Source organism: Leopardus geoffroyi, chromosome D1 (genome assembly GCF_018350155.1).
Source record: "Leopardus geoffroyi isolate Oge1 chromosome D1, O.geoffroyi_Oge1_pat1.0, whole genome shotgun sequence".
NCBI classification, from domain to species: Eukaryota; Metazoa; Chordata; class Mammalia; order Carnivora; family Felidae; genus Leopardus; species Leopardus geoffroyi.
Window position 1 is genome coordinate 69345112 of NC_059329.1, and position 12644 is coordinate 69357755.

The window sequence follows — 12644 nt, forward strand, 5'->3', positions numbered from 1 at the left end:
GAGTGCCCTGTCTTCCTGGGTTACTCAGGTGGAGATAGAGTCATAATGCCCAATCCATCCCTTTTCTGGTTGCCTCGTAGAGTACTGACACATTGCCTAACAGAAGCTGTATGGATTTTTGTGACTCTCATGTTCAGTGGCGTTTCATTAATCAGGAGGATTATTTAAAACTAACCCCTTTATTTAAGAGCTCTTAAATCACCTGTAAGTGGGTGACGTGCTTACATTATGAGAGACCCATAGAAATTAAGATACAGGGAGCAACAGAATACTGTGCCCTAGGTCATACCCTTGTGAATGCGTCCCTTGAATGGAGTCAATGTCAGAAGCACCTGCGTTTGACCGTCTCACCCCTTTCTTTGCCCAGACTTTTAGATTAAAATGTGAATTGGTTAACTGTATATATGCTATCACTTCACTGTAATCCTGTCACCTTTCTTGAAGTGTCAGTGGGCAATTATGGAAGAATGATCCATTTAGGGAGTGTAGCTATTAGGGCAGTTAACAGGAATATTTAGGTCCCGGGTAACATTTATTATAGCGTGGCCAAGGAGACTTTTAAGAACAAAATTAGCTTTTAGAAAAGTGTTAATGATGGAAACGGAGGCACACAGAGGCTACATGGTACACAATATATCCCCCTAAGTCTCTACAACAGTCCTGCGAGAGTAGAGTCCTTCTACCCCTTCATGATTTTTCTGTGTTGGGATTGAACTTAAATTTATGTCCATTTGTAGGTTAAACCCTGAGCTTCTACGAGATGAACTAATTTAGTCTGGGTGTTGTGGCTGATGGATGAGCCAGGTTTACAAGCCAGGTCAGGTTGAGTCTTAATACCACGTGTTCCCTCTCTAGCCCCCGATCCTGGGCTTTTCTTCATTTCCTGAGTTGAGTGAAAGTTGACTCCCTTGCTCAAAGGATGTATGAGCCTGTGAGGATGTAAGCCCTGGCACAGATACTCTCTGCTCAACTCATTTGACTAGAGCTTGTTGTTGGTAATAAGCGGGCGTTTGCTGCTATACATTCAGGGGCCACGTAGATTGCGTGGTAGTTTACCGATTCCACACATGCTTAGGATATTCCTAATGTGTGACTGACACTCGCAGAGCCACCGGACACACGCTTCCAGGATGAGGTGGATTTTGAGCTGGGCTGGAAGGGACCTGAGGGATAGAATGCCAGGATGGTTATTTCGGTATCCAATACGGGAGCTTTTCTCAGCCAGCCCCAGTCTTGTGATCGGAAACTCTCTGCCCAGACAGGGCCTCATCTTACAATTGGGTTGTAAAACCAAGGGCCTGTAGAACTCTGTGGATTATGTATGTGGTAGTTTCTGGGGCTATGTTCTGGCCCATGTCCAGAGTAGGTAATTCCATCCTGCTGAGCTCCGGTTGACCAAATTGCAAGAGCCTGGACACAGCGTTCTTCCCTTTGCAGTAAATGAATAAAAACCTGAGAGCATTTAGAGCGCTGCCTGTATTGACTAAGTGGATGGATCAGTTAATGCTAGCTAATGTTGCATGCCCTAACCAAGGACTAGGGAGTTTTAGCTTTAGAGGTAACTTGAAGGGGTTGCCCGCCCGACTCTGCTGCCTGTCTTTACGGCACTTCCCTCCTTGTGGAACAGTTCAACTAGCTGGAAAATTTTCCGTATGTTGAGCCAGAATCTTCTTTGGAACTTCTACAGAATGGGTCTACACCCTTCCCATGTGGCAACTCTGAGAGGTTGTTCAATGTCTACGGACACTGAGCTTGACGGTTATGATTCAGAAAGATCTTACCAGCTTTGAGCCATGCCCTAAGGGTAAAAATAATGGAATTTAATAGGAATAAATATAAACTCCCGTTTTTAGCTCCGAAGCCAGTTGCACAAGAGAGGAAATTCAGGAGCAGCACTTGGGAGCTTGGAGGTTTTATGAATCATAGGTTTATGAATCTGAGTGTCATTTATGAAGGGTTGTGGACAAACTGGGATGCATTTATGAGGGCTGGGCAGAGGGACAATGCGAATTATGCCTAGTCTGGAACGTAATCAGGAGGCTGGGGGCTGTTCCAGCCATACCTCAATGGGTATTTGTTGGAGGGCGGGGGAGGGTTGCTCCATTTCTGTCCCTTGAGGGATAGACCCTCAGGGGATGAATAGGTAGAAGTTAACTGGGTTTTAGCCTCCCAGATGGAAGAATCTCAGCACGCCAGTACAAAGGAAGTGGTATTGGGGAGGGAGTGGGTTCCTTGCCATTGGGGATGTTCAAGTGCAGACCGCGTGACCAGCTGATGGAAGAGTTAGAGAAGATGTCAAGCATAGGATCAGGGGGTGCCGCTGTATTTTGGCCTGGAGACTCTGAGGCTCTCACTCACACGGTGTTGTTCTCCTTAGGCAAGTCACGCTCCCCGGTCCCTCAGCAGGCCCTCACTGTCCTGGATTCTATCCCTCCACCATCGTGGTTGCATGCTGGGAACATCACCTGTTCGTCCTACGGTGAGGCTCCCTACAGTGAATTCATACTGCTGGGAGCTGCCCAGAGCCCAGAGGGACTGGCCTGTGTTTTTTTTGTGCCGTTTGTTTTGTTTTGTTTTGTTCTATTTTGGGGTCAGGTAGAGAAGGAGAAGGCGGGATGGCCGCTACCTCAAAATGTTTGCTCATATTCTCGTACTTCTTCCGAGAAAGTGCTTTGGAGGTGGAAGCGACTGTCGGGTAGAGTAGTACAGGTCAGCCTGAGTTTTGTAAGACTCCTAAATCCCAACCAAAAAAAATATAATAATTTGAGAATTCGAAAAGCCCACACTGGAGGCATCATGGAGTTCATCTGCAGGTCAATCACAAGACCTTTTCTTGTGGCAGAGTTTATGCCTCAACGTTTGGCAGGTTTTAAAGTCCTGTGTTAACACACACGTGTTGGTAAGACGTGGTAAATATTTTGCTGACAAGCTCCTTGAGTGATGGGTCAATGGCAGCATTTAAAGGCAGACAACCTGAGGGTTTCTGTTATCCAGGTGCTGCTAGATCCAAAAAGCTGTCAGGCTAAGAAGCCAAACGCACCCACCAGTTACACCATTAATTGTGTCATGTTCACATGCCCCTGAGTTTCTGCACCTGGGATCTGTTGATCTACGCAGCTGGGGGAGGGCAGGTGAGAGGGGGTGCAGTTGGGAGCGAGAAGGAAAGAAGACAGGTTGCTTGCTCTCAGGGGACTGCCCCGGAACGCCGAACAGGTCCCCTGCGCCTGGTGGGGCCACCGGCATCTGCTGCCCTTCTGGCCGCCTCTGTTGTAATATGTGGACTTGAGGTGTGGAGGTGGATGGGATGGTGGTCACACCGAGCTGTCCCTGCTCCGGTCCTGTGCCTCCCTTCTTCGATCCATCCCCAGGCGCATTTCTTCTCCCCTTTTGGGGAAGCCTTTGAATTAATGATCTGATGCCTCTTCGACAAAGGAATATCGATATGTTAGTGTGCAGACGGCAGGGGGTACTGGATTAGATCATTTTCACATTGGTGTTTGTGCCGGTTTGACATTTGTTTGGAAAGCTTATCCCATTATGACCATAGGTTACATGCATAATTTAAGGGGAATAAATCTTTGAGAAAAATTTCTGGTGCTTCTGTAATCTTCAGTGCTACAGAAGAATAAATGAAAAGACTCCCTACGGTTCTCATGTGATCAGAAATTCCAAGCAGGCTACCAGATGAAGTGCCCCGTGTAGGTGTAAAAACATTTCTGCAAATGCGCAGGCCACTTGTCGAGGTCGCAGGGGAGGCGAGGGCAGGGGCGTCTTGGTCCCTGCTGCAGGGTTACAGTCTAGAAGCTGAGAGTGGCCAAGTGAGCTGAGCGTATAGGGCAAAAGCCCCGCAGAGAAATGCTGTACAGAAGCAGATTCAGGGCAGTTGGCATTGGTTTTAGTGGAATGAGTATTTAGGATAACAGTAATCTCCTCCTTCCTCCCCCCTGCCACCGTCTTGCATTCTGGCGATCTCAGTGACACACTGACTGGGCTGATTTGACATTTTTGAGTTCTCGTGCCACTTGCCGCAGTGAGGCAGACATCTTTTGTTTTACTTTATTTCCTTTTGAACCACTTGTTTTGCCGTGGACATTGGATTATCCTTGAGTAAAGTGCTCCTGGTAGATTGGAGGCATTCAGTCAGTGGTTTTTGCAGGATTCACTGTGAACTTGTAACTCTTGTAACTGTTCTCACATCTGTGAAGACTATCCAGTTTCTGCCTGCCATCGCGTTTGCGTATGAGTGTTTAACATGATCCATAAAGAACAAAAGCCGCCTGGACCCCTGGATTCCGTATTCTCCGCTAGGACTTATTTTTCGAGCAAAGCCAGTGACTGAAGAACAGGTAATAGAACTAGTGAGAGCAGTGTGTTGGTCATTACCTCGTCCTTATGCTATCTTTTCATTTCTCTCTTAGGTTTATTTTCTTGAAAAGGCTCCAGGCTCCGGCTTGGAAAATCCAACCGCCAAAATTGAGCCCAGCAGCTGGAGCGGCAGTGAGAGCCCTGCCGAAAACATGGAAAGGATGAGCGACTCTGCAGATAAGCCGATTGACAATGATGCGGAAGGGGTCTGGAGCCCTGACATTGAGCAGAGCTTTCAGGAAGCCTTGGCTATCTATCCGCCATGTGGGAGGAGGAAAATCATCTTATCAGACGAAGGCAAGATGTATGGTAAGTGGTCTGGAATGCTACAATGTGCTTTTGTAATAAGGGACGATTGTCGCTAGCCTCGTCCTGAGATCCATTCACTGGCTTGGGTTCGATGATCTTTGTGGATTTTAGTTGGCCATCAAGGGACTAAATCTCAACTAACCAGAAGAGTCCATAAAGGGCCGTCGGGAAATCATTCTCTGGGGTTTTCTTGTCCTTCTACATGCTCAGCAGCATTATAACAAAAGCTCTCAAGGTCCAGGTTGGAGCACAGTCGCAGTGACATGCACAGACCCCCCATGTGTCGGGGCTAGTTCTTCGGAGCATGGCCAGTCTCATGGAAGCCTGCCGCGTATTAGCTCTCGGTAATTGACTGGTGTCACGTGGAAACGGGACTTGGTGCTACCAGATCTCTTGATTCCCACACCCCACACTCCCTCCCCCCAGGAAGAGCTAGCAATATAGATGTTGATACATGAAATCTACTCATTTTTAAAAGCTGGCATTTTTGTTTTTTAAGCACAACCCTGCATAGGCCAGTCAGACATGTATGTGGCTTGCTCAGACCTTCAGACCACAATCTTAACCGCTGTGTTGCCAGTTTGCAGTTGAATGGCCAGACAAGGTGTTAGCCCCCAGGCTCTCACCAGCCTCCCCTTCCGCAAGGGGACGCTTAGCAGTGCGTTTTAAAGGAAACTTCAGGAGTGCCCGCGAAGGGAAGACTGGTTAACCAAATGGCTTGGGGTGCCAAGGGCCGCGGCAAGCACCCATCCACTAGTCTGGGGCTTGTGTGCTGGGGTTGAATGTTCCCTGGTCCTTCCCTGAGTGCTTCCAGCTGCAGACCTGTGCTTGCTCACCTTTTGGGAAGCAGATGGCAGGTGGTTGCCTGCACGTTCTGCCTGTCTAATTGGGCACGTTGAGTTGACAGAGCTTGTGCTAAAGAGTCTAAAGAGACGCAATCAAATCGCTGAACCTCCAAGAGAACCGGCCCAGCAGCCTACCTGAGGTTGTTAACTTATCATGGAAGTGATTTATTTCTAAATAATTTGAAAGCCCTTCCATAATGGGGTGTTGTACCTTTAATCCTGCGCCTCGTCTATCTGGGGCCGTAGGAGGCTGCTGCTCAAACTAGCACACGCGGCTAAGGAGAAGGCAGATGGTGGTGCAGCTGCTACCAGCTGTGTTCCCTGCCCTCCCCTTCTCCAACTTGGATGATGTAATGGAAACAAGGGAAATTTTGCTTTCTGCAGCCTTGGAGTCTCCAGCCTGTCAGTGTCACACACACAGGGGAGAGAGCCCAAGCCTTCATTTGTTTTATGCTCTCCTGTGATCCTTTGTAGCCAGAGAAGCTTCTTTGTGTCCATTGGTGAAATGGACTCAGGGTGAAACATATCAGCTGCTGTGGGTAGAAAGTTTCAGGGCTGTCTGTTTTCTCTCTGTGTGTGTGCCCCCGCACGCGTGCGTGTGTGTGTGTGTGTGTGTGTGTGTCTGTCTTTCCTGGGCTACCCTTCCTCAGCCTGGGGATATGCTTGCAGGGTCTTGTCTTCATACCTAAAAATGCACCCCCGCCCCCCATTTTAAAGGCAGAGGAAAGTACTTTAATCCTTCCGCCTCCTTTGAAGCTGATTTTATTACTAGTTGTGAAGGCGGCTTCAGGCTGCTCTCCATTGTACAACTCCAGTTTGTTAGTCCAGAAATTGTCGTTCTCTAAAATACCGGCCGAGTATCGCACATCCTGGTCGGTAGGAACTACTACCCTTCTCTTCTCACAGAGGATACTGGACAGGTGCTTGTGCTTTAGGAATGAGGTTTGTGGCCGAGAACTTAATTCAGAGCAAAAGTTAATTTTGTCTACTCCCGATTGTGTTTTCTTCTCTGTTGGTTTTACTTTTTAGGTAGCGGCATTGGTAGATTTAACCAGTCTGCCTATAACACCATCACAGAAACAATTTTTTTGTGGAAATCCGTGTGTTAAGTGCTCTTGTTGGTGGTCATGGGGTGTCCGAGGCACTGGGCTGAATATGGAAAAATAACCAAGAAGTTTTGGATTGGAGTCCTTTACCACCCGTGGACAGAGTTGCCTTCCGCCTGAATCTCCGTTTTCTCCCCCGTGGCAAGGAAAAAGAGTCAATTAAAGTGGTTGATGTCTATGGGTCCCCGAGACTTGTACGTTTGGTGATACCGGGACTTTGTACCTCAGTAAGAGTGATCAGTATGAGAGAATTTGTTCTTGATGTATGGATTCTTTCTTTCCTTAAACCAACATTCCACCGACTTACTGTGTTAGTAGCGACCAAGCTGATTTAAAATGGGGAGGTCTTTCGAGCAAGCAGCATTAGGAATTACAACTGCTGCGGGGTCACGTGTCCGGATGGGGGCGTGCAGGAAATGCATTTGCTGCGGTGGTCTTGAAGCCATGCCCTCAACCCCCTCTCGGTGGCCAGCATGGAGGGGTGGTGCTCTGACTGGTAATTTGAAAGGGACACATGGAGTTAGCAGGGACTCGAGAGGTGCGGACGACATCCCTCAGGAGGGCTGCTGATGATTCCCCTGTGACTTTGAGGGTAAGAGAAGTTTGACATGGGAACCTCCACAGTGAGGCCCCCGCCACTCGGGGATTGTGGATTGTGTCAGTGAGCAGTGTGGGGCCAGAGCTACTGTTCCCTGGCTTCTGGCTTGTTCCCCATCTTACCATACATGAACCAGGCACAAACCAGACCCAGAGTCGAAGTGTCCTAAGGTCCTAAGAGCGTTCTTTTTCTTTTGAGCATTTTGAAAATGAAAACATTGAAAGCATTTTAGATTCCGTGGAATAAAATCAAAATAATCTAATGCTTTTTAGTGAAATACCAAGTGTTTTTGACTTGAGGGGGTTTTTCCAATATTTCTGAGCATTTGTAGAGTGCATTGTGATGTCACTAATACTGAGCCATTTGAGAAGGAAGGTCAAGTGCAGCGCTGATTTATTTTGGTAATGACATTTCCTCCGTGGTCGGCAATAGGGCAAATGCAGTCTTATAGAGGGGGAAAATGGAAAGCTTTCTTTATGAGGAGGTTTGGGCCATTAGAAGAGATGGCTTGATTCTCCCTCTGCTGCCTGGGTCTGTGGGGAAGCTGAGACTTGATGTGATTGGCCTCCACGTGGACAGACTACTTTTCTGCCTCGGGCCCCTCTGTGTGGGCACCTGTCCTTAGGGATAGTTAGGAGATTGAGGCCTCTCTGCAAGCTCGCTCTCTCTCTCTCTCTCTCTCTCTCTCTCTGTTTCCTACTTTTACGTAGCTGAGTGTCTCTTTTTCTGGTAGATAGTTGGAGAGGAGATAGCAAGAGGACACAATGGGAGAGAAGGTTTTGATCAGCAAACTGGTCTGAGATTAGATTTCACGGGAACAGGCCATTAATTTTTAAAACAAAGCCGTGAACCACAGGGATACCCAGATGTGTTTGTTTTGTAGCTGAAAACCCTAGTCTAGCACTGTGGTCCCGTTATCTCCTATAATCAAACCAGGGTAGGGACAGCAGCTAACATTCCTCCACTGATTGCTTTAGAGACCGAAGAGTGCAGCACTTAAAATTTTGGACTTTGGAATTGATAGGAGGCTTGGCCCTGCCTCTTCTAGATATCAGACTTTGGGCAAGTTGCTTTTCTTCCTGGTGCCTTCGTTTCCACAACCACAAAAGGGATTTAAATGGATCCTACTTTGTGGGACTGTTACAAGACTTAAACAAACTAATTGTGACCTGGGATTCCCCCTGCCACGTTTGGACGATGTCCGGCATCCGGTGAGAGCTATGGAAGTGTTTGTGAACAGAAAACGAAAAGTGCTGTCTGCCATGAGCTGGGTGGGCTAAAGGCTTTCCATTCGCTTTCCATCTACTGCTCCCAATGACATTTTGAGGTGGATATTCTGATCCCCACTGTGTCGACGAGAAAGCACATGACTAGCGTAAATGGTATAGCCAGAAGGTTTCAAATCCAGGTCTGTCTGACCCCCAGACCTGGGCTCTTTTCACGTGCTTTCATTCCTTGCTTGGTGGAGGTCATTATGTGTTAATTCAACAGATCAGTATTGAGCGCCGCCTGTATTCCAGCCGGGTGCCGGGGGTTGTCAGGGATACAGCAGTGAACCAGACAGACACGGTCCCTGCCCTCACGGAGCCGTCACAAGTTCATGTGCAGGAAACACTGACCTGAGGTCAGGGCTGTGTGCCGGAGCTTTCTGGGAAGTCTGAGGACCCTTTGAAGATAGTCACCTTCCACTTAGCCTTTTGAAGCCTGTTCTTGGCCACCAACGTCCAGGGCACCTGGCCCAATGCTGGCAGGAGGAAAGCTTCTCAAATAACGCAGCAGAGAGGATCCTAGATCACAAGGCTGGCCATGATGGTGGCCAGGAAGCTGTCTGGAAGATTCTGGTGCCCTGGGATCCTACAGGCGGCCTGGACAGAGCAATTGCTAGGCAATGGTTTTCTCCTTTTATGAGCAAATGTCTTGGGGGTCCTCACCTAGGGACAGCTCCATGGATGGCCCCTTTCTTGCTGGGATGCCAGACCTACTCGTTAGTCCTGGAGAGAAGAACTGTGAGGACGACAGAAGTTTGAGGGGGTGAGAAGGAAGACCCCTGTGGGCCAGTCCTCTCCAGTTGTTCATGCTGCACCCTGCCAGCTGGGGGAGCACTGGACATGGAAGGGGCCCCTGCCTACTTCACAAAGGCACTGACAGAAAAGGGAGGGGGGCACTTGTAGTGAGGTGACAGCAGGGGATGTCAGAATGGGTGAGCATTAGTCAGTTAGGCAGAGACTAAAATCTGTGGTCCTCCTGGTTTCGAGAACTGGTTGGGAAAATGCAGGAACATCCCCTTTCAAGACCAGGAAAGTGGCCTGTGCCTGTAGGCCCCAGAGGCCTTGATGTGGAAATGGCTATAAAATCCAAGCCCTGTGGGATCTCCAGGCCACTTGGAAAAGTGACGCTCGGGGCCTGAGGTGAACTTGTTTTTCTGCACCTGGACATCATGTGGCATCTTTGATTTCCTCTTTCTGTCTGACCTGTGATTCAGGGTATTATTTCAAGTGAGTTGGCTACAAATGGGAAGCACAAAGAACTGTGCCCTGAGAACAGACTAGAAGCCCCGTAAGGCAAGGACCCCACCCTGACTGCCTTGTCAGACACAGAAGCTATCAGTGATGTTTGTCCAATACATGCATACCTGAATTATCATTGAAAACAGAGAAAGGTTGGTGAGTAATCCTGAGCCCAGAGGGCCTCTGTTGGTAGAGGCACTGGCTAGAAAGAAAGGGAGAAGAGAACGCAGCGGGGAGGGGGGGGGGGTGGAAAAAGAGAGAGAAAGGTGTTTGTATATTTAACCGTCTTCCTAGATGAGGAAGAAGAAATCCTGGTTTTTGCTAGGTGCTGGCGGATGCTAATGCAAGAGGTAGGAAGGATTTCTGCCCAGGTGGGCCCAGTGGTAGAATGAGGGTTAATTCTGGACTCCTCAGAACACGTGAGTCGTGAGTAGTAGAGGATTTTGAAAGACTTCGGTTCCTGTGAGAAAAGCAAAGCCAGCGTCATCAGCGTTTTGGCTGGGAAGTTTTTTTGTTTTTTAAAAAAAAAAATTTTTTTTAACGCTTATTTATTATCGAGAGAGAGACACACAGCATGAGCATGGGAGGGGCAAAGAGAGAGGGAGACACGGAATCTGAAGCAGGCTCCAGGCTCCGAGCTGTCAGCACAGAGCCCGATGCGAGGCTCGAGTTCACGAATCCTGAGATCATGACCTGAGCTGAAGTCAGACATTTAACTGATGGAGCCACCCAGGCATCCCTAGACGCTTTCTTTTTGTTTGAGAATGTGTTGTCTTGTTTATTCCTCGTGACAACCCGGCGATACAGGTACTTGACAGCTGAGGAAGTTGAGGCCCAAGGTCAAATCGATTGCTCAAGGTCACATAGTAGATAAGTGGTGGAGCTGACATCTGAAAGCAAGCCACTTTATACAATTAACTACAGTTGATCCTTGAGCAACAAGGGCTTGAACTGTGCAGACCCACTCTATACAGGCTTTTTAAGATAAACGTGGTGCAGTATTGTAAGCGTATGTTCTCTCCCTTATGATTTTAAAAATAAGTTTGTGTCTAAAAAATATTTCCTTATTTTGAGAGGGTGGGAGGGGCAGAGTGAGAGAGAGAGAGAATCCCAAGCAGGCTCCACACTTGATGTAGCGTCTGACACGGGGCTCGATCCCACTACCATGAGATCATAACCTGAGCCAATGTCAAAAGTTGGACACTTAACCAACTGAGCCACCCAGGTGCCCCCAAAATAATTTTCTATACTCTAGATTACTTTATTACAAGACTGCAGCATATACTATGCTTCACACAACATATGAAATATGTGTTCATCGACCATTTCTATCATTGGCAAGGCTTCTGGTCAACAGTAGGCTCTTTAATAGTTAAGTTTTCGGGGAGCCAAAAGTTAAACTTTTGACTCTGTAGGATTTTTGACTCTTTAGGGGGTCGGCGCCCCTAACCCCTGTGTTGTTCAAGGGTCAGCTGTACATATTGATCTGGAGGGAAGTGTATGCCCTACTAGAGATATACACAGCTTAGTGGTAGGGCAGTGGGAAGTGATTGTGACTGGGGAATGCACATGCCTCTATTAGAAAATGCAGAAGAATGAAGGAGGCAGAGGCAGAGAGGCAGACTTATCTGAGCTAACTTTGAATGGGGGAAGGCCACGTAGTGTGTGTTTTTCGCTTACTTTGGATTTTGGACCCCTTTGAAAACCATAGAAAGTTGTGGTTCTTCTCCCCAGGGAGATGCATAGTTGGGTGAAGTTACAGGATCGCTGCACAAAACTTCAGGTGATGTCGCGCCTAGGCTCAGACTTGCTGCTGTGGCAAGAGACGGAGAAGGGAAAGGCGAACAGATCTAAGCAGACCGGGTGAGAAAGGCACAGGCTCCTGCGAGGGCATCCCTGTCGTGCTCTTAGAAATGAGGGTGTATGTGGGAGGGTGGTGGCAGGCGGGCCTGGGCTGCCTCTGCATCATGGAGGACCGTGAAGGCCACAGCGTGGTGTCTGGTGGTCATTCTGAGGACAAAGGGAAGCCATTACATTTTTCCCGGAGAGATGACGTGACTCAGCCGGTGTTTTACGAAGCCGGCTCTGCAGGTGTGTCGGCAAGCTAGATGACTATCGCAGGAGCCCAGTGGGAGAGGAAGAGGCCTGAAGCAGGTACCAGCCGTGTGGGCAGAGAAGTTCCAGATGTGGAACCAACAGGACCGGCCAACCCAGTGGGATTTGTGAAAGAGAAGGCGGGGTTGAGTGATGGCAGGGTTCCGCTTCCGGGGGCCCGGAGGATGAAGTGGGGAGTGGAGTCTGGAGAAGCAGGTTTGTAGACAGGAGAGGAAGGAGGAGGTGAGTTCTGTCAAGAGCTCGAGGCCCTGGGCAGCCACCAAGGCTGGCTGGGGACTCGCCATCAGAGAAGTGGTCCCTTAGGCACTCCCAGTGGGTCACAGTGAAGCTGGCACAATTTTTAAATGAGGTACCTGTTGCAGTGGGACAATAAAGAGAAGTGTCTTTGAGAAAAAGAGAGACACATCGGTAGTTCCCCAGCCTGACCGTCATCAGCAGAAGCACTTGAGAAGCTTTTTAAGCCTTTAAGAAAGAGAAAAGGAACAAAAACTAACTCAAACCAATCAAATGAGAACCTCTAGGAAAATGGTCTGGGAATCTATATTTTTTAAAGCTCCCTGGGAAATTTGGGTGATCAGCCAGGTTGAGAGCCATAGGGCTAGGAGGCTACAGCCTGGGTCCAGGAGGACAGGAGCACATTTTTTAGAGTGGGGGTGGGGGGGGGAGAAATGAGCAGAGAATGAGACTGACATTTGAAACAGTCCTTACAAGGTTTGGGTACAGGAAGTAAACTACGTTAGTCAGATTATGTTTCCTCTGTACCGAGACAGAACATGACCATGGCCTAGTCTTTGGAGAG

General features: G+C 48.4%; 1 protein-coding gene across 14 annotated transcripts in view; it reads left to right on the forward strand.

Moving 5' to 3' along the window:
- The window catches only part of TEAD1 (TEA domain transcription factor 1), a 270817-nt gene that overhangs the window by 82199 nt on the left and 175974 nt on the right, over positions 1-12644 (forward strand). For all 14 annotated transcript variants that reach the window (XM_045484549.1, XM_045484559.1, XM_045484552.1 and 11 more), the window contains one exon: positions 4419-4674. In XM_045484549.1, the coding sequence (XP_045340505.1) occupies positions 4518-4674 (157 nt within the window). In that variant the 5' untranslated portion in view covers positions 4419-4517. The remainder of the gene's footprint in view (positions 1-4418; positions 4675-12644) is intronic.